The 21646-nt window shown below is 50.5% G+C and overlaps 1 protein-coding gene across 1 annotated transcript; it reads right to left on the bottom strand.

Annotated features, from left to right (window-relative positions):
- Nucleotides 1–2570: 2570 nt before the first annotated feature.
- LOC127052914 (zinc finger protein 883-like) lies at nucleotides 2571–18271 on the bottom strand. Its single transcript, XM_050957060.1, has 5 exons — nucleotides 17732–18271; nucleotides 17097–17210; nucleotides 11740–12681; nucleotides 10266–10267; nucleotides 2571–4879 (listed from the first exon to the last, which is right to left on the bottom strand). Exons 2-5 carry the CDS (start codon nucleotides 17173–17175, stop codon nucleotides 4133–4135), a joined length of 1770 nt encoding a protein of 589 aa, XP_050813017.1. The 5' UTR covers nucleotides 17176–17210; nucleotides 17732–18271; the 3' UTR covers nucleotides 2571–4132.
- Between the last annotated feature and the right edge of the window lie 3375 nt (nucleotides 18272–21646).

Consider the following 21646-nt stretch of genomic DNA (forward strand, 5'->3'; position numbering starts at 1 on the left):
CCTCTTTCCGTGGCTCCCTCTCCCTCATCCTTCCTCACTTTCACTGGGCCAGGGCCAGGGCCGCCCGGTGGGGGGGGGGCAAGTGGGGCAATTTGCCCCAGGCCCCACAGGGGCCCCGCGAGCCCTGGCCTGGTGGCGGTCGGGGTCTTCGCCGGCATTGCGGCAGGGGGCCCCTTCAGTGCTGCCAAAGATGCGGAACGACTGAAGGGCCCCCCCCGCCGCCGAAATGCCACCGAAGACCCGGACTGCTGCCGGGTGAGTGCAAGCGCCGCAGCTCCTCCGCTTTGCCCCAGGCCCCCTGAATCCTCTGGGCAGCCCTGGCTAGGGCAGGGGGTTGGGGTGCGGGCTCGGGGGTTGGAGTGCAGGAGGGGACGAGGGCTGTAACTGGGGGTGTGGGCTTGGGGATAGGACAAGAAATGAAGGGTGTGGAAGGGGGTTCCAGGCTGGAGCAGGGGATTGGGGTGCAGAAGGGGGTGACAGCCCGGAGGTGGGGCCAGAAATGAAGGGTGTGGAAGGGGGTTCCAGGCTGCAGCAGGGGATTGGGGTGCGGGAGGGGGTGAGGGCTCCATCTAGGGGGGTGGGCTCTGAGGTGGAGCCAGGAATGAGGGGTTTGGGGGGACACAGGTTTGGTGTGTGTGGTTGGGGCACAGGCTTACCTGAGGCAGCTCCTGGTCAGCGGTGCAGCGGGGGGGCGAAGGCAGGCTTCCTGCTTGTCATGGCACTGCTGACCGCGCTGCGCCCTGGAAGCAGCCGGCAGGTTCGGCCCCTAGGGGGAGGCGCGACAGGCGGCTCTGTGCCACGTGGCTCTCACCCGCAAGCATCCCCCACACTCTGATCCCATTGGCTGTAGTTCCCAGCCAATGGGAGTGTGGAGCTGGTGCTCGGGGCAGGGGCAGCACACAGAGCCCCATCGCCCCCTCTCCCCCCCGGCCTAGCTGCCGGATCTGCTGGCCGCTTCTGGGGTGCAGCACTCTGCCAGGACAGGTAGGACTAGCCTGCCCTAGCTCCACAGCACCACTGACTGGACTTTTAACAGCCCGGTTGGCGGTGCTGACCAGAGCCACCAGGGTCCTTTTCGACTGGGTATTCCGGTCAAAAACCGGACACCTGGTCACCCTAGTATCCCAGCATGAATTGCTCCTTGTCCCAGTGCCCCTCCGTGTCCCAGCATGCACCACTCCCCATCGCCCAGCCTGCACCCCTCACTGTCACCCTATCCCCCTGCATAGAACCCAGGAGTCCTAGCTCCCTTCCCCCCCTCCTCTAACCTACTCAATCCCACTCTCCTCCCAGAGCTAGGACAGATAACCTGTAAGTCCTGGTTCCCAGCCTCCTGTGCTGCAACCCACTTCCCCTTCCAAAGTGTCTACAAAACACACTGCCAATCTGATAAGGATTTTGAAATATATATGATTTATTTACTTTTTACGTCAAAGAAAACATTATCAGTTAACCTGGAGTACAGTCAGCATAAGACAACCATAGACAAGGAGGAGAGAATCTAGGTTCCTTCTCCCTCCAAACATGACACAACGAAGCTTTATTCCAACATAATGACTCAAGTACATGTATAAAACTATTGGCTTCTACCCATGGACCAGCAAACAGTATATCAGAACTAGCTAAAGTGAATCTCTTATATTACCGTAAGCATTGTCGTTAGGCCTTTGATTTGTGTTGCCAACAGCTATGGGTATAGTTTGGCCAATGACCAGAACATCTGTTTGGGTTACATTTAAAGTCACAAAACTAAACCCCACTAGGCTGAAATTCACAAAACAGAATTAGGACGATCCAAGGCTATAGCCCAGTATTACTAGAATAAACAATATGATCCTTTACTATGTGACCACTCAACAATGGCCCATTTGAGCATAGCACTCGGCCAAACAACACTGGACAGTACGTAACACCAGGGATATGCATCTTTTTTCCATCATAGCCTCAGATGCAAGGAGGTAGTAATTTGAGTCACTGTCTATTGACCCTAAATAACATCATAATTCATCCATGTAGTGTACTGAATGCCCTCTAGTGGTAGGTCTATTTACAGTAGTAATACTTATATCGCGCTTATAAATATTAACTAATAAAAACTTAGGTCAGTAGTGTGTTATCACCCTATTTAAGAGTGGGGAAACTGAGAGCAAGGAAATTACTTGCCCCCTTATGGGTCAGCAGCAGAGACAGAAATAGAACCCAGGTGTCCTGACTCCCAGTCCTCTCTACTCTAACTAGACCACACACTCTACCCTTAGAGGAGAAGAGACACCAAGAATCCTAATCCTCCTTTTAAGGCTTGTCTATATGGGGAAACTGACCAGAATCTATGTGGAATAAGCTTCCCAGGTGGCCACTCTATTCTGGAATAATTAGCGAGCTTCTGAAGTGAACCACTTAGGGCTTGGCTACACTTGCGAGTTAGAGCACATTAAAGCAGCCACGGGAACCCTAACTCACTACCCGTCCACACCGGCAAGGCACGTAGAGTGCTCTGACTCCACAGCTAGAGCGCTCCTGGTACTCCACCTCAGTGAGTGGAGTAACATTTGATGTGCCTTGGCTACAACTGTGCTCTGATCGGCCTCCGGAAACATCCCATAATCCCCTTAAATCAAGTGGCCACTCTTGTCATTGTCTTAGAATCACTGCAGGAATGCGGATATGCTCTTTCAAAGCTCCGTTTCTGACAGCCGGCTGCTTATCTACTCTGAGACAAAGCAACCATTACTGTGGAATGCTGTGTGTGAGAGGGGCGGGGGGAAAGGGGAGTCTGCTGCTGTCTGAACTTACAAGACAGCATGCTGACATGCTCTCAGCCCCCCAAAACCCCACTCTCTCTCCCCCCACATACACACTCACTGTCACACTCCGCTCCAGCCCCATCATTTGAAAAGCACGTTGCAGTCACTTGCATGCTGGGATAGCTGCCCATAATGCACCGCTCCCAATGCCATTGCAAGTGCCACAAATGTGGCCACGCCAGTGCACTGGCAGCTGTCAGTGTGGACAGACTGCAGCGCTTTCCTTATTGCACTCTCCGAAGGCTAGTTTAATTCAAAGTGCTCTATATCTGCAAGAGTAGCCATGCCCTTATTCTAGAATCAAATACCTCTTCTCTCAGAACAGAGAACCCATACAGGGAGCTACTCCAGTCAATTTGCCAATGCAGATAAGCCCTTAGACTCCTCCTCTCTTCTGCTGCAATGGATGGACCCTGTTACAATGACTTGATGCAATGAGGTTAATACTGAGGTGGGAAGTTTAGACTTTAATTCCCCCTCAACCTTCCTGCAACTACTTATACATCTCAACCTCAGCACACTATCAGTGCAGGGTTGGTATTTTACCAATACACACAAACACAAAACTAGCGCCTACAAACCGATATAACACAGCCAAGAGACCAAGAACACTGCCTTTGGAACTGTTGAGAGTCTACAGTCTGTTAGTCGCTATAGGAAGGGTTCTCGACTGTATTAAGTGATTTTTTATCTAGTGTGAGCTCTGACCCCATCAGGGGAGTCATGAACAGGTGTGTGACCACTATGCCCTAGATGGGAGGGGAATCCCAGGGCAGGGTGTGGGTAGGGTTCCAACACACTGAATTAGTATCTCTCAGACTGGGAGCATCTTGCCTCAGCTAGATTTGAACCACTAATCTGGAGGTTAGCTCTGGTGATGTCCTGGTAGCTTAAACCAAGGCTCACCGTAACATCAGTTTTCAGCTACTCCCAACCTCCTTCCCCCGCCAAATTCCCAAATACTCAATCACAGCTGGGAACGGAACTCATTAGTGGTCACTCTTGGCCCCGCCTTGCACTAACCCACTAGACCCCCCACCCAAGAACTCTAGGTAGAACCCAGGAGTCCTGACTGCCAGCCCACCTGCTCCACCCCCAGACCTCAACCCCCTCCCAGATCCAGGAAGAGAACCCAGGACTCCAGCCTCCACCTGCTGTAACCACTAAATTCCACACTCCTTCCAGAGCCAGGGATTGAACCTATCACTCCGGACTCTCAGCCTCCCCGCCCCCCCTCCCCGGCACTAGACCCCACTCCCGGAGCTGCAGGAAATCTGGACAAGGAATTCCCGTACTCCAAGACAGGAGGCCCAAGGAATTCCCGTACTCTAAGTTAGGAGGACATTGACCCTACCGAGAGTCAGGACAGCCACCGTCTCCTCCCCCTGGTGCAGCTGCTGGTGGCGGGTGAACTGCTGCTTGTAGCGGAAGCTCTTCCCACAGGCACTGCAGCTGTAGGGCTTCTCCCCGGTGTGGATGCGCCGGTGTTTGACCAGCTTGGAGTTGACGTAGAAGCCGCGCCCACAGTCGGGGCAGCGGAAAGGCTTCTCGCCGGTGTGGATGCGCTGGTGCTCGATGAGGGTGGAGCTCTGGCTGAAGCGCTTGCCGCACACTGTGCACTCATAGGGCCGCTCCCCAGTGTGGGTGCGGTGGTGGGACACCAGGTGGGTCTTCTTCTTGAAGCGCTTGCTGCACTCCCCGCAGGCAAAGGGCTTCTCCCCGGTGTGGGTGCGCTCGTGCTTGATGAGGTTGGAGCTGAGGCTGAAGCGCTTGCCGCACTCCCTGCAGCCGTAGGGTTTCTCGCCCGTGTGGGTGCGCAGATGCTTCACCAGGTTGGAGGTGCGGCTGAAGCTCTTGCCGCACTCGGGGCAATGGAATGGGGTCTCTCCGGTGTGGGTGCGCTGGTGCTCGGTCAAGGCAGAGCTGCGGCTGAAGCTGCGCTGGCACTCGGGGCAGGTGAAAGGCTTCTCGCCCGTGTGGGTGCGCTGGTGGCCCAGCAGGGTGGAGCTCTGGCTGAAGCGCTTGCCACACTGGCCGCAGACGAAGGGGCGCTCGCCCGTGTGGATCCGCATGTGCTCGATCAGCACCGAGCTCTGGCCAAAGCTCTTCTCGCACTCCGTGCACCGGAAGGGCTTGTCTGCTGGCCGCCGGGCGGCAGGGCGGGGAGGTTCCAGGATGCCCAGAAGGTTGATGAAGCCTGGCTCGGAGCAAGCGTGTTTAATTCGTCTCCTCCTTGGAGGGTTTCTCTGGTGGTTTCCGGGGACACAGACACTGGGGGACATCCCATGTGGCTCTGCTTTACTTGCTGTCCCGACACCTGCCAGGAGAAGAAGGATTAATAGATTATCGGGATAGAAGGGACCACGGTGATTATGTCTTCTGACGGCCAGCAAAGCGCTCGGATTATCAGTCTTTGGGGCAGGTACTCTCTGTTTGCAGGTACTCAATGGCTGCTAAGCACTACTGTAATACACCTAATACGTAAATGCACTGCACCTAGCACTGGGGGACCCTGATCCATGACTGGGCTCATAGGGGCTATTGTAATACACCTAATAAATCATCACCATCGGGGATCCCTCGATTTGAGGATGATCTAGGTAACCTGCTCAATGGCTGGGGAAAGGAATTCCCTCCCTGCACCAGGGAGAAAAGGGATGGCGAAGGATGTAAAAGATCCTAATCAACAGGGACTGGAAGAGGCCGGCTCTGCCCCAACATCCCATCTGAGCCCTTGGCGGGGAGGGAATGGGGTGTCCTCAGCCAGGCAGGAGCCTGCCATAGGGCCCTGAGCCAGACAAAGGGGGGAGGATCGAGGAAGCCTTGCTGGGGTCCCAGCTGCTCCCTTCTCTCCCGGACGCTGCGAGCCGGTGTCACTGATTCATCACCTGGGAGCTCCCTTTCCTCCGAGCCCCGCGGCTCGGCCCCGCGCTCCATGTGGGCGATCGGGGCAGGCGCTGCGAACCCCGCTCAGCGGGCGGGACCGGGCTCCCGGCAGAGCCCGGGCCATCGGCTCAGCCCAGCATGCCGGGGGAACCCAGTGATGATGTCATCGCCCCGGGTCACGTGATGAAGGGGGCGCGGCTGTTACTAGGAGACCAAGGGAGACAGACAGGCCTAGAGGGCCTCACTGTCTTGGTTCCTGCAGGATACACTGTTATTAACAAAGAGGAGCTGTGGCCCCATTGTCATCCGGTATCCCAGCATGCACCACTCTCTCCTAACATCCCCCCCACCCAGCGTTCCCTCCTGTCTGTTACCAGGATCTGCCCCTTATCACCACCTCCCAAAGCTGGTCGGGGAACTCACGTATCCTACCCCCCTTCCTTTAGTTGTGAGACCCCACTCCCCTCCCAGAGCTGGGACGAGAACCCAGGAGTCCTGGCTCCCAGCCCCCACTCTAACCCATCAGAGCCCACTCTCCTCCCAGAGCTGGGACGAGAACCCAGCCCGGAGTCCTGGCTCCCAGGCCCCCTCTCACCCACCAGACCCCACTCCCCTCCCAGAGCTGGGACGAGAACCCAGGAGTCCTGGCTCCCAGCCCCCCTCTAACCCACCAGACCCCACTCTCCTCCCAGAGCTGGGACGAGAACCCAGGAGTCCTGGCTCCCAGCCCCCCTCTAACCCACCAGACCCCACTCTAACCCATCAGAGCCCACTCCTCTCAGAGCTGGGACGAGAACCCAGGCTGGAGTCCTGGCTCCCAGACCCCGCTCCCCTCTCAGAGCTGAGATAGAACCCAGGAGCCTGGCTCCCAGCCCCCCTGCTCTAACCCACCAGACTCCACTCTCCTCCCAGAACTGGGACGAGAACCCAGGCTGGAGTCCTGGCTCCCAGACCCCGCTGTAACCCACCAGACCCCACTCCCCTCTCAGAGCTGAGATAGAACCTAGGAGACTGGCTTCCAGCCCCCCACTCTAACACACCAGAGTCCACTTCCCTCCCAGAGCTGAGGATAGAACCCAGGAGTCCTTGCTCTAACCCACCGGAGTCCAGTCCACTCCCCTCCCAGAGCTGGGGATAGAACCCAGAAGTCCTGGCTTCCAGCCCCAGCAGCTCTAACCCACCACAGCCCACTCCCTTCCCAGAGCTGAGAACAGAACCCAGGACTCCAGACTGCTAGACCCACCCCAGCTCTAATCACTAGGCACCACTCTCCCAGGGTGCAACACTTTCACAGTGCACTGCAAGACAAAGCTGACATTTCAGGGACTTTCACATTTATTTTCGGTGACAGTCTACTGATGTTTTACGAGAAAGAAAGAAAACAGCAGCAGTTAAGCAGGAATACGGTCAGTACAAAACAACCAGAGACACAAGAGCGGAGAACCTGAGTTGTCTGCCAACACAAAACGACACAGTAACATTTAATTTAATGAATCGATTCAAGAGCATCTCTGATATAGAAGTCCTATAGTGGCTGATGCACAGAGAGATTAGCCCTAGTAGTATTGACAGTTAAAGCTAAATCTCCTGTGTTATAAGCATCTCAAGTGGTTTTGGCGTTAGATTGGTTTTAGATTCATATAGTGGATATTTCATGTACGTAGTGTTGTCAGCTCCTGTGATTTTATCACAAGTCACACAATACTTGTTTTTCCTAGCATCTCAACTCCTGAACTTATCTATGTAAAAAAATCTCAGGTTTCATTTCAAAATATAAGTTTCTAGCCCTTGTGGTTACAGAGAAAAGTGTGAAAAGGCGGCCTCTAAAGGCACAAAGAAAAAGAACCACAAATTTCTCATGTTTTAAAAAAGTCATGATTTTTTAACCCTATCTTTTGGGGGGTGGGGGGAGGGAGGACACTGATTCATAGACTTTGAACACTTAGGATTGGCAGTACTGCATGAGCAATCTGGCTAGCCAACAAGAAGTCAGCATAGTTTACATTAAAATTCACAAAAAGAAAATCTGTTACATTTAAATTTACAAAACAGAACTGGACAGAATGACCCAGACTGATGTGGTCAGGTAAGAGCCCCCTATTTCTCAAATTAAACAATATGATCCTTTATTACATAATCACTCAACACTGGGTCATTTCCTATGGCATTCTGCTAAATGATACTACGTGCTAAATCATTACCCCAATGGATATGCAATGTTTCCCCGCTTTAATATCAGGTTGCCATTTGTGTCACTGCCTATGGACCCTAAGAAATGTAGCAATTTGTCCATCTAGTGTTTGGAATGTCCTCTAATGATAGGTCTATTTACAGCACTCTTTAGTTTAGGAAATGCATGTTGGACTGTACTACCCAGAATATTTAGTAAGGAACTGGATGTTCCTGTGTTTTGAGAACGAAATATAAAGAACTGTGCATTGCATGGATCAAATCGCAAGGTCTCCGCAGCTGATTCTGCTCTCCCTTACACAGGTGTAAATCAGGAATAACTCAGCTGAGATAAGTCCTCTGAAGTCACACTGCAAGTCAGTAACAGAACTGGAAATAGAACATAGGAATCTTGATCCTGCTACCCCCTAGCTCTAACCACCAGACTCTATTTCCTTCCCAGAGCTAGAAATGGAATCCAAGGATCTTGATTTCCAGTTCTCCCGCCTTCCCCTCACACTGTAACCACTAGATCCCACTCCTCTCATCAAGCTGAGATCAGAACCCAGGAATTGTATATCGAGTCCTCTGCTCAGACCATCACTCTTTTCCATCATATTAATGGAAGGACCCTATTCTAGTGTCTATTCATAATGAGTAGAGTTAATACTCAGGATCAAAAGCTTTGCTTTGATTTTCAACCTGGCTTTTGTGTGAGAATTAAAATCTCAGCTGTAACATTATCTCAAAGTAGGGCTGTAAAAACACACAAGAACTAGTCTATATGGCAATGTAACACCACAATCAAGCGTCTAAGAATGTTGTCTTTATAACCATTAAGAGTCTAATATAGTAATCCCTCTTAATACAGGGGTTTGCAATCATATACAGTAAAACCTACTCTAAGAGTCACCTCCAATCTACCTACCTACCTCTCTTTGCAATCATCACTCCAGAATCACAGGGCTAAATTCGGTCAGAAGCAACCTCTTTGAATTATCCCTAGTTTACATTTTGCTTTATTAAAAATAATATTGAGTTTATATTTGGGTGTGAATTTAATCCCACGGAACGGTGCCCTGGGAGACTGGATTCTCTAGGCACGTTCATAGGAGTCTGGAAAGTGTGAGATGGAGCTTGTCCAATACACGCACCCTGTGCCTCTCCCGCTGTGCCTCACCCTGCCCTGGAGACTGGATCCACGGCGTACTCTCAGAACGGATTCAACCCTGCCTTGAAAGGATGTCTTGGGGGCAGAGAACGAGAAGGGAGCTCAGTCGCTGTGGTCTCTGCTAGGGCTAAGGATTAGGGCTGGTGATTAAGGGATGTGGATGCTCGCCTGCTGGGAAGCAGACTGAGGCTCAACAAACTTGTTTCATACAAGGGATCACCGGAATGATAATTGCAATTGTCCTAGGCTGATTTGCATAAGTGACCTACAGGCTGAACGTCTAGGAGGCAACTGAGATTCTGCAGTCGCTGAAGAGAGACATTAGGTGACCTCAACATTCAGGCACTCCCTACTACAACTCTTCCCCCCATTCAAATAGAGATTAATTCCCAAACTTTACAGTTAAAAAAAAAAAAAAGGAAAATAGAGGGACATCTGTCCAGATCAAATCCATCTCCCCCATAGTTCACAGGCTCCCTTGACTCTCACACAGCACCAGCATCCTCTGCCCAGTCATGCACCACATTCTTAGCCTTGGTGGGGGACAGAACCAGTACAGTGTGCAGGCAAAAACCTTTCTGCTTGCTCCATCTTGGCAGGTGCCTGTGGGTTTGTCCAAAAAAACAGAATCACAGAACCACAGGGTTGGAAGGGACCACAAGGGTCATCTTGTCCAGCCATCTGAGACAGGAAGATGGTTTATTTCCCCCAATGGCTGATGTCTAGAAGACAAGAGGACACTTGTCTTAACAAATTACTCCATCCAATTTCCCAGGAGAAGCCTCTCCAGAGCTCCTGGGGATCCCAGTCCAAGCTGGAATCTGAAATGCTCCTTCTGCCCTCTGGCACCTCTGCCTCACTCCCCACAGCTTTGTGAGCCGTGGCCACATCCTGCTCCAGCCCCACATTTGGATGAAACAAGACGAAATGGAGGGCACGAGACCGAAGCACTTGGCATATCTCCCCGAATGAGTACCACAGGGACACACAATGCCTTTGTGCCTCATATTACGATACCGCCTGCGTAAGGGGCAAAGGTGAATTCGGCCCCTTTTCAGGCTTTAGCCTTACTGCCTACGGAGCTACTTAGTGCCAATGTAATGGTGATTTTGTGGCAGACACACCCATCCTGCTAAGAACAAGACTGAGACCCAATCAACTCATTCCATGTAAGGGACTCCTACACCATCAAATGGTGATGGCTTCAGGCCATGCTACCTACTCAAGGTCCCCACCTCTTGCAATAACCAGAATGTCCATTTCATGGGGTGGGGGTTCCACCCAATCTCTGATCTTCCAGACATTTGCTCCTTTTGTGGTGGCATTAGGCCTCAGATACCTTTCCAGATCCTGTAAGAGCTGAGGCTGCCAGCTGAAGGACTTGCTGTCCATAGTCTAAGGGTTTGTCAACATGAACATTTAGTTTGTGGCAAGGTGGGTTGTGAATCAACTCCCCACTAGTCTGCTGCAGACTAAATGATGGCAGAAAGTCTTCTTTGAAATTGGACTAGATCAAAGTGCATTAATGAACTGTTAATACGTGTCAGTAAGGTCCACAGGGACAGCGAGTCTGTGGCAGGCTAGCACAGAGTAGACTGACATCCCGCTGCTGCAAACTAATTGTAGTCAAGACCTAAGAAACAACAGCCTTCCAATGGACTTAGCCTGCTTTGCAAGATTTCCTCTGTTGTATTGACAGGGAATGGCAACAGAAACTGACACTGTTAACCTGTGGAATTCCCTGCAGCAGGATATTATGGAGGCAAGTATCTCACTAAATCATTCAAAAGAAAAAAAAAGGATTTGATGTTTGTAGGAATAAGAATAGCACCTGCAGTGACACTGGACAGGATGAACACTGAAATGTCAAGGACATTTGACCCTCATGATCCATCATGGAAGCCGAGAGCCAGTTGCAGTCCAGAAGGAACTGCTTTCTCCCTCAGTGGTACACAGCACAGTGAAGTGCATTCCATATTTCCTTTGCAGCACCTAGCACTGGCCACTCTTGGAGGTAGGATAGTGGACCAGATGGACCATTAGTCTGAACTGGTGCTGCAGGGACAGGCGTGGGAGATATTGGGTAGATGGGTCCATTAGTCTGATCCAACAGGGCAAGAACTAGGGGGGATATTGGGCTAGACAGTCCCACTGGGCTGACCTGGGGCAGCAGGGAGCTCCATGGGAAACTTTCAGATATTTTGATCCACCGGGAAAGGGGGATGATACTGACTAGACAATTGATCTCATCTGGGGAAGCAGGCGTATCAGGTTAGATGGGCCCATTAGTCTGATGTGGAATAGCAAGGAGTGGGGTACAGGGTTAGATGTAGGGAAGGAGGAGGAGAAATACCACGTTGGCCTGTGCTGGAGTGGCAGGAAGTGTTGGGGAACAATGTGGAGCTAGACAAGCCCATCAGGAATTCCCATATTCTTAAAACAGGAATCAGAGAAACTCCAGCTGCAAGAGAATCAGAGCTGGGCCAAACAGCTTAGAGAAACACACATCAATTCCAGCTCTGCGTTCAGCCCAACAGAGCTCAACCACATGCTGACTTTAGTCCCTGATCCCCCTCATCCCCGGGGTGGGAGCTTGCCTGCTTTAAACAGTCTCTGTGATCTGTATGAGCGGGGCTGCCGCAGCCCACGGTCCCAGGGTCAGGACGGCCACTGGCTCCTCCCCATCCCCCTGGTGGAGCTTCTGGTGACGGGTGAACTGGGGCTTGTAGCGGAAGCTCTTCCCACAGGCGCTGCAGCCGTAGGGCTTCTCCCCGGTGTGGATTCGCTGGTGCTTGATGAGGTTGGAGCTGACGCAGAAGCACTTCCCGCAGTCAGGGCAGCGGAAAGGCTTCTCGCCGGTGTGGATGCGCTGGTGCTCGATGAGGGTGGAGCTCTGGCTGAAGCGCTTGCCGCACACCGTGCACTCATAGGGCCGCTCCCCGGTGTGGGTGCGGTGGTGGGATACCAGGTGGGTCTTCTTCTTGAAGCGCTTGCTGCACTCCCCGCAGGCAAAGGGCTTCTCCCCGGTGTGGGTGCGCTCGTGCTTGATGAGGTTGGAGCTGAGGCTGAAGCGCTTGCCGCACTCCCTGCAGCCGTAGGGTTTCTCGCCCGTGTGGGTGCGCAGATGCTTCACCAGGTTGGAGGTGCGGCTGAAGCTCTTGCCGCACTCGGGGCAATGGAAAGGGGTCTCCCCGGTGTGGGTGCGCTGGTGCTCGGTCAGGGTGGAGCTGCGGCTGAAGCTGCGCTGGCACTCGGGGCAGGTGTAGGGCTTCTCGCCCGTGTGCGTGCGCTGGTGCTCGATGAGGGTGGAGCTGCGGCTGAAGCTCTTCTCGCACTCACTGCAGGTGAAGGGGCGCTCGCCCGTGTGGATCCGCTGGTGCTCGATGAGATTTGAGCTCTGGCTGAAACTCTTCTCGCACTCTGTGCACCGGTAGGGCTTATCTGCCGGGCGCCGGGGCTCCAGGATGCCCAGCAGGTTGATGAATCCCCTCTCCCGGTGGGCAGACCGACGACGCCTCATCTTCGGAGGGTTCACACGCAGCCTCCCTGGTCCACCCTGGTTCTGGCAGGCTGGAACAAGCCCCGAGACCGTCCCACATGGCTCCGCTTCCTGCTGAGGATTCACCTCATCCTCACTTGCCACCCTGTCACCTGCCGAGAGAAGAGGAGAATTAAATCACAGTAGGCAAGTGTGGAAACCAGGACTCAAATCCATCCCTGCAGACTCTGGATTCTGCTCCAATGTCACTCAAGGAAAGGATGGGACAGGCTCCTACCAGGGATCAATCTGGTGGGCGCTGAAAGCCATCACTTTAAATTGTCACAGGCCTTGGCCTGTTGTGAATTCCATTCCTACCTCCACTTGCCAACAGCCACTTTTAAGAATCATTGTGGAAAACCAAAGTGAATCTGCTACAGCATCCAGGGTATTATCTATTTAATGAATCCTTTAAAGTGGTTTTCTATAGTCCATGCAGAATCTGGTGCTGCGGTCTTTATTTCTTAACCAGCATTATGGGTGAGGCCGAAGAACTGGCTGAAGGCTGAATTATATCTTCCTGATACATTTCTTCAGTGGCTTGTAAAACCTCTTCCCTTTTTGCTTCTGGTAAATGGTTAGGTGGCTGTTAAATGTCAACCTTGTGGTGGACCAGGGCAGTATAATCTATATCTTTGTAGAATCAGAACAATTAGATTCCTAACCAGAAAGTCTCTTAGACCATTCTGCTGCTAGTCATTAAAATGTACAGCACTGCATTGGAACAAGTTCAACAGAAACTCTGGGCAGGTCTACCCTAGAGCCGGGATCAACACTCTGAGATCGATCCACCGGGCTGTCGATTTAGCGGGTCTAGTAAAGACTCGCCAAATCGACTGCAGATCGCTCTCCAGTCGATCCCTGTACTCTACCCCCGATGAAAAGAGTAAAGTAAGTCGATGGGACATTTTCTCCCATCGACCCCCTGCGGTGTAGACCCCGCAGTAACTCGACTTAAGGTATGTAGCTGGAGTTGTGTAGTGTAGGTGGACTTACCACGGTAGTATAGAGATAGCCTCTGGGAGCTCACCTTCACCCCTTTCGCTCTCTAGTTTTTTTCCCAATACCAGCATTTACTCGATCTATAGGTTCTCATTTTGCCACTGTGGGTCCCTTTTTGTACTAGTTGCTGTTTGAAACATTCAGCAAATGAAAAGAGATCCACTCCTGCTTCAGTGCCACAAGAACTATGGCAGCTAGAATTCCCCTGGGTGTTAAAGCAGGTCTCAGTGCTCCCTATCTTCCCCCTTCTGGAAAGCTACCACCTCATGTAGCTGTTATTATGGTTTTTACCCCCTGAAGGTAGGACAATTTGCTCAAAGCAAACTAGTTGCTTACAAACAATTTGTTTCACCTAGGCCATATCTTTCAAGGGAGTTTCTGCAGAATGAATTTGTAAGACAACTTTCTGGTATTTGTTATAGTAATTAGCCATAATGAAATCCAAATCAACTGTCAGATCCTCCACTCTATTGGCTATCAACTTCTTGCTCAAATTCCCGAGGTCCAGTTTTCAAACCCAATTTTCCTTACTTTTGGACTGGTGCATGTTCCCCAGTCACTGTCTCCATTTGGGACCATGTAGCTGGTTCAGTTTTAGATCCTCTATTCCGTAACATGGTTAACACATCTGGTCTAATAACTTATCTCTGAGCCAATGTTCGTTATTCTTATGCATTTCACAGATCTTGTTACATATTCATATGAATATGTAACAGGATCATATTACACGTTCATACTCCCATTACTGTTGTGTAACTGCCCAGATCTTAGCAAATACTGTGGATCTGATCCTTGTAGTTCCAAGTTTGCCCCTTCATCTTGGTGCTTCTCATTTCCCAGTTTGGTTGATGGACTTTCACTAAGTGTCTGTGAGGCTCAGTTCTGGCTTGTCTTAAATTTATAACAATTCTTTTAGTAGATAATTTTTTTCCACAAGTACCAGTATTTAAATGAACTGCTACCCTTCATTTTTGCATTATTACCAATTTCCATTGGTTTACAAACTGAATTGAACAACTTTTCCAATCACTCAAAAATGTCATGAACCAGATTAGAATCCTCTGTTCCAGCAGGCACATTAGACACCGAGCTGTACTTGCAAAGCTCATGGGAAACATCTTCCTCTCTAGCAGCTGCTTCTTGGTCTGCTGCAAGGAAAGATTCAAGTTCTGTGGCAAATTCCACAGCCTCTCTGAGCATCCTTGGCCTCCTTTTTCTGATCTTGATCTGCAAGTCCAAGTCCAGCTGAGCATCTATACATCAGTCCATTGCTAACGTATCTTAGCAGGCCTCACTGGTACCTGGGTAAGCCAGGAACACAAATCTCTGCAAGTCCTCTGCCAGTTTAGGTGGAGTTTCTTCTTCCCCTCTTCTTCTAGCCCTTAGTTATGCTCTGCCCAGCTCAGATCGATGGCTAGCCCCAAACCAGAAAACAAGGGCTTGTAAAAGCAGCAAAGAGTCCTGTGGCACCTTATAGACTAACAGACGTTTTGGAGCATGAGCTTTCGTAGGTGAATACCCACTTCGTCGGATGCATGTCAAGGGCTTGTACCAAATCTGGATAACTCAGTTTTTCTCAGGTAAGTTCTGCCGCACCATCAGAGCTGGACCACTCAAGTCAGCTGCTAGAGACCCTCCCTCCCTTCATCTCCCCAAACATTCATTGGAGCTATGATGTTAAACTGAGCAAAATAACCCTCCCAGGGAGCTATCCCTCACAGTGGGCTTTTGTATTACTTTACTGGGACAGAGAGCCCAAACTCTCCCCTCTGAGGGTTACCAATGTCTGGTCTTACCCAAGTTTTCAGGCTGGCCTGATTCCTTATCCAGGCAACTGACTTCCACTGTGGTCTGTGACCCTTTAAATTCCTTCTCTAGGAGATCTCTTAGCTCCTCAAGTCCTTGCTGTAGCTCATCTCTGTTAGCATGTTCCAAGCTGGCCATAACTTCCTTAGTCTCCTCTATTTCCTGGAAAACCTTTTGGTCTATGATAGTCAGTTTGCTGATCACCTCACTGATCTGTCTTGCCAGTCTGGAGTGGATGTTTTGTAGCTGGGCTTTGAAATCTGCCCCGAATACGTTGTAACTGCTTTCCCAACAAAGATACTATCTCCGAATGCAGGTCATTTCTCAGTCCTTTCTGGGAAACCTCTAGATGTTGCTTTAATTCCTTTTGAGAAGTCTCCAGCTCCTGTTTTAGGTCTTGTTTTAATTCCTTGTAGCCATCTTTGATTGTTGCAAGCACCTCCATTATCTGTTCCAGCTTGGTTTAACAGGAATACAACTCAGTTTCTCTCCTGGAAAATCCATCCCACCTTCAGCCCAGTGTGGACCCTTTGGCCTGACCAGATAGACAATATTCAAGGTTTCGCCAGGTTTCAGAGTAGCAGCCATGTTAGTCTGTATCCGCAAAAAGAACAGGAGTACTTGTGGCACCTTAGAGACTAACACATTTATTTGAGCATAAGCTTTCGTGGGCTAAAACCCACTTCATCGGATGCATGTTTTGCCAGGTTGTTTCCATTAGGAGAATAAATTGATCATATGAGTCAGGTATATTATTTGGTTCAATCTACTTTGTTTACAAAGAATACACAGGACGTCTTGTTTCCCTGAACACAGTAGAAAAAAACAACAGTAGGCACTTTCCTTGCTCACTACTTCCAAGTCTGCTCCTCTAGTCCATTCAGTGTCATGCATATAACTTCTTCTGTCCCTGTCAGCTGGCTTTCCACCTCTCTCTCACAGATGGAGCTAGCCAAACAAACCCCTGGCCACTGCGTTTGCCCCCAGTCCAGGGAAACCGCTCAGACCACATGGCTCAGCCCTGCTCAGGCTTCTCCATGTGGTCCAGTGCATGCAAAATTCATTATTTATTTTCTTAATTTAATTAATTTTAAATGGACTTTTAAAAATAATGCATTAGCTATGAAAAGAAATAATCTAATCCTCCTGAGTTGTTTGTTTAATTCCACTTTTTTTCAGCGTGGGAAGTAAGACTGCCAGCTATTGTAGGTGGGTAAAGGCAGCTGTAGCTTTTGGGGAGTCAGGTACAGTGGAATAAGAAGACTAGTTGGATGTTTCTGTTAAAATGATCAGCAGTGAAATAGTGAACAGTCTGAATATTTAAACTGCCATTGTTAGGTTTCAGAGTCAATATCCCTTTGCAACGAATGGGGCAATTCATACACACACAGTTGTTTCACGTTGTCGGCAGGGTAGGTAGACATCACTGCATCGATACAACGGGTTTTGCTTTTAAGAATTTCTTTGCAAGTGTACAAGTGACACAAAAATTGAAATTTGAAGCACGATTTTGTGTCAATGTGTGGATGCCATGGCAAAATAATATACAGGGGGCTATGCTGTGAGTGCCAGGAGACTAGGATACCTGCTTGGATGATACTGAATGAGATGAGAAGAGAAAAAAAAACAGAATTGGGGAGGCACCCAGTGGCTTTGCTGGAATCCCAGCTTTCCTTTTCACTCCTGGACAATCTCTGAGCCAATGTCATTCATTCCTCACCTGTGGGTGTGTCTCTCTGGATCTCCCTTTCCTCAGAGCCCTGGAGATCCAGGATGCACAGCTCTTCCTCCTGCTCCATCCAGGAGATCACAGGAAGTTCGAGAATTGGAAATCCTGGTTGTGGGAAAGAAAATAGGTGAAATCAACATCCATCTGTACACGAAAGGAAACAAGCTCCACCAGAATAAGGACTTGAATACTGGTATAATTTCATTTACCCTAGAGGATATACGGCTATAATTATTTCAGTAAAAAAAAAAAGCACTCCCGCCCCCACTAAACCACAATAGTTACATCAGTACAAATTCTGTATGTAGGCTAGCCTTTAGACAGTACGTTCTTTTACTATATGCGTGGACAGTGTCCTGTACCATGGTGCCACATTCTCAGTTGAGGCTTCTAGGTGTTACTGTAATGCAAATAATGGTGATGATAACAATAATTAGAGCCGGCTGGATAATATTCACTAAAAAAAAAACTAGCTGGTTAATTTATCCCCCATCAATTAGTGGGAAAAAATGATTGCCCAATCTTTGTTTTTCATTGTGTGACTAGCCTTCAAATATCCAACCAATTTTCCTGTTCGCCACCAAAGAAATTGCCAAATTCATTTCAATTTAATGTACCAGATTTACCTTCCTTTACTGATTCAGGGTCAAATGAACTGCATTTTCCAAGTCAGAGGCGTTGGGATAGGATATATAGATAGCCTAGCATAATAAGATCTAGGGATGGAGAGAGGTAGAAAGAGAAAGAAAGAGATTTATATGGGGATAGAGAGGGGTGTATGAGAGAAGGGGTTTGTGGGGGACTGAGAATGAGATGTATGGAGCTAGAGAGAGAGAGACACACAGAGAGGGGTCTGTAGGGTGACCAGATGTCCCAATTTTATAGAGACAGTCCCAATATTTGGGGCTTTTTCTTATATGGGAACCTATTACCCCCCACACTCTGTCCTGATTTTTCATATTTGCTGTCCGGTCACCCTAGGGGTGTATGAAGATGAGGGGGTGAATGGAGAGAGAAAGGGGTTTGTACGGGGTGGGAGAGAGAGAGACAGGGACTGAGGGGTGTGTAGGGGGATGGAGAGATAGAAGCACTAGGATCTAGGGACAGAGGAAGGGATGGACAGACAGACACAAAGATTTCTCCAGCATCACAGACAGTCTGGCATAACTCCTGCCCCATGCACCCCCCACCCCAGCCTCAGCAGCAACCTACCCTGCCGCCCCGGGGAGACAGCCCCCCACCCACTCCCTTCCCATCCCCACCCTTCCTGCAGAGCCCTCGGGCGACTGAAAAGCCTCCCGCCGCCGCTGCACGGAGCGCGGGGCTCGGGGGCGGCCCAGCCTGCGGGGAGCTGGGGAGGCGCGCGCGCGCTCCGAGCCCTTTTCCCCGGGACACCGAGCCGCTCACCCGCAGCCGCAGCTCAGCCTAGCCTCGGGCACAGGAATCGGCTGCGGTGCTGCCCCACTAAGCGCCTCCCCGGGAAAATTTCCCGGCCCGAGGGTTCCTGGCTGCCAGCGACCCGCGCCAGCCCGGCTTCCCCCAGCCGCCGGGCTCCCTGCGCTTTGGGGTTTCTCGGGGCGGGCGCCTCTGAGGGTCAAGGGGAGCGAGCTGGGGTGACTGAAGATACTTATCTGTCCGTGGGAACTGATCCCAGCTGCAGAGACAGGACGAGCTCTGTCTATGGCCATGCCTGTAGTTCAGTATAAGCATGGCCATAGAAAGATCTCTCTCTTCCTGTCTCTTCAGCTGGGATAAACTCTAGGGTGACCACATGCCCCGATTTTATAGGGACAGTCCCAATATTTGGGGCTTTGTCTTATCTAGGTGGCCATTACCCCCCAGCCCCGTCCTGATTTTTCACCCTTGCTGTCTGGTCACCCTGCCTATGCTACAAAATTCAGGCAGTTTAATTTAAGGCTGCGTCTGCGCTGCGGGAAGATCTGTAAGACATATCTGGCTTCAAGACTGAGCTTGATACGTTTATGGAGGGGATGATATGATTAGGGTGACCAGATGTCCCGATTTTATAGGGACAGTCCTGATTTTTGGGTCTTTTTCTTATATAGGTTCCTATTACCCTGTCCTGATTTTTCACATTGGTTGTCTGGTCACCCTAGGTATGATGGGATAGCCTAATTTTGGCAATTGATTGATCTTTGACTATTAGTGGTAAATATGCCCGATGGCCTGTGATGGGATGTTAGATGGGGTGAATCTGAGGCCATGGCTACACTGGCACTTTACAGCGCTGCAACTTTCGCGCTCAGGGGTGTGAAAAAACACCCCCCTGAGCGCTGCAAGATACAGCGCTGTAAAGCGTCAGTGTAATCAGTGCCGCAGCGCTGGGAGCGCGGCTCCCAGCGCTGCAAGCTACACCCGTAAGGGATGTGGTTTACGTGCAGCGCTGGGAGAGCTCTCTCCCAGCACTGGCGCTCCGACTACACTCACACTTTTTGAAATTCCAAGTGTAGCCATACCCTGAGTTACTACAGAGAATTCTCTCCTGGATGTCTGGCTGGTGAGTCTTGCCCACATGCAGGACCGGCACTAGGGATTTGAGCGCCCTAGGCAGACAGCAATTTCATCGCTCTGCGCGCTGGTCCCTTGGCTCCGCTGGAGCTGCCACAGTGGTGCCTGGGGATGGTCCGGTGCTCCGTGGCTCCGGTGTAGCTGCCGCCGTCGTGCCTGCGGGAGGTCCACCGGAGCCACGCAAGCAGCCCACCATCCACAGGCACGACGGCGGCAGCTCCACCGGAGCTGCGAAGCACCGGACCCTCCGCAGGCACGACTGCGGCAGCTCCACCGGAGCCGCCTGCCGCCCCCTCCGGCAAAACAGTGCCCACCATTTATTCTGGCGCCCTAGGCGATTGCCTAGGCTGCCTAAATGGTAGCGCTGGCCCTGCCCACATGCTCAGGATTTAGTTGATCACCATATTTGGGGTCAGAAAGGAATTTTCCTCCAGGGCAGATTGGCAGAGGCCCCGAGGCGGTTTCTCCTTCCTCTGCAGCATGGGACACGGGTCACTTGCTGGAGGACTCTGCACCTTGAAGTCTTTAAACCACAATTTGAGGACTTCAGCAACTCAGATACAGGTTAAGAGTTTGTTACAGGAGTGGGTGGGTGATTCTGTGGCCTGCGTTGTGCAGGTCAGACTAGACGATTGTAATGGTCCCCTCTGACCTTAAAGTCTATGATTCTATGATTCTATCTGCCGTGTAGCAGCTCTATGGCGGCAGGAGAGAGTGCGTCTGTCCACATAATTAAACTACCCCCCACGATTGGCATTGCACTGCTGGCATTGCTCTCCTGCTGGCGTTGCACTGTGCTCACTACCTCTTATGCCGACGAAATGTGTATCACTCAGGTGTGTGGTTTTTTTCACACTTCTGAGCAACATAAGTTTTGCTGACATAAGTGGTAGTGTAGACACGAACAGAAGAATATTCACTAGGAGGGTGGTGAAGCACTGGAATGGGTTACTTAGGGAGGTGTTGGAATCTCCATCCTTAGAGGTTTTTAAGGCCTGGCTTGACAAACCCTTGGCTGGGATGATTTAGTGGATGTTGGCCCTGCTTTGAGCAGGGGATTGGACTGGATGACCTCCTGAAGTCTCTTCCAACCCTAATATTCTATGATTATATGATAAGAACATAAGAACGGCCCTACTGGGTCAGACCAAAGGTCCATCTAGCCCAGTATCCTGTCTTCCAACAGTGGTCAGTGCCAGGTGCCCCAGTGGCAAAGAACAGACCAAGTAATCCTCAAATGATCCTTCCCTGTTGCTCATTCCCAGCTACTGGCAAACAGAGGCTAGGGACACCATCCCTGCCCAGCTAATAGCCATTGATGGACCTGTCCTCCATGAATCTATCTAGTTCTTTTTGGAACCCATGGCCTAACATTCTGCAGTAATTACTTCGCTTGTGTGTATCTCCTCTTTGTTTCTTGTGTCGGCCATGCACGTTCTCGCTAGGAGCTCTTGTATCAATTATATTGTCAGAGTGGAGCATTGTGAGATGGCTTCTGAAAGGCAGCAACAGTTAATGTAAGCAATGAAGTGTCTACACTGACACCGTGTCAACCTAACTACATTGCCATTGACTCTATGCTTCTCATGGAGGTGGAGTTATTAAGGGTGTGTCTACAGTACAAAATTATGATGACCTAAGTTACGTCAACATAAAGCCATCACAGTAATTAAATTGCATTTGCATGTTCACACTATGCTGCATCCACACTGACGCTTCATCGACCTAACTATATTTTCGTAATTGATACGCCTCTCATGGAGGTGGAGTTATTAAATTGGTGTAGTGGGTGAGTTACATGGGTAAAAGCTACATTTTAGTATAGATGCTTACAAAGTTAGGTCAACATAAGCTGCCTTACATTGACCTAACTCTGGCCTGGTCTACACTACAGGATTAGGTCGAATTTAGCTGCGTTAGGTCAATTTAAAAATGACTGTGTCCACACAACCAACCCCATTCCGTCAACCTAAAGGGCTCTTAAAATCGACTTCTGTACTCCTCCCCGACGA

Source organism: Gopherus flavomarginatus, chromosome 5 (assembly GCF_025201925.1).
Source record: "Gopherus flavomarginatus isolate rGopFla2 chromosome 5, rGopFla2.mat.asm, whole genome shotgun sequence".
NCBI classification, from domain to species: domain Eukaryota; kingdom Metazoa; phylum Chordata; order Testudines; family Testudinidae; genus Gopherus; species Gopherus flavomarginatus.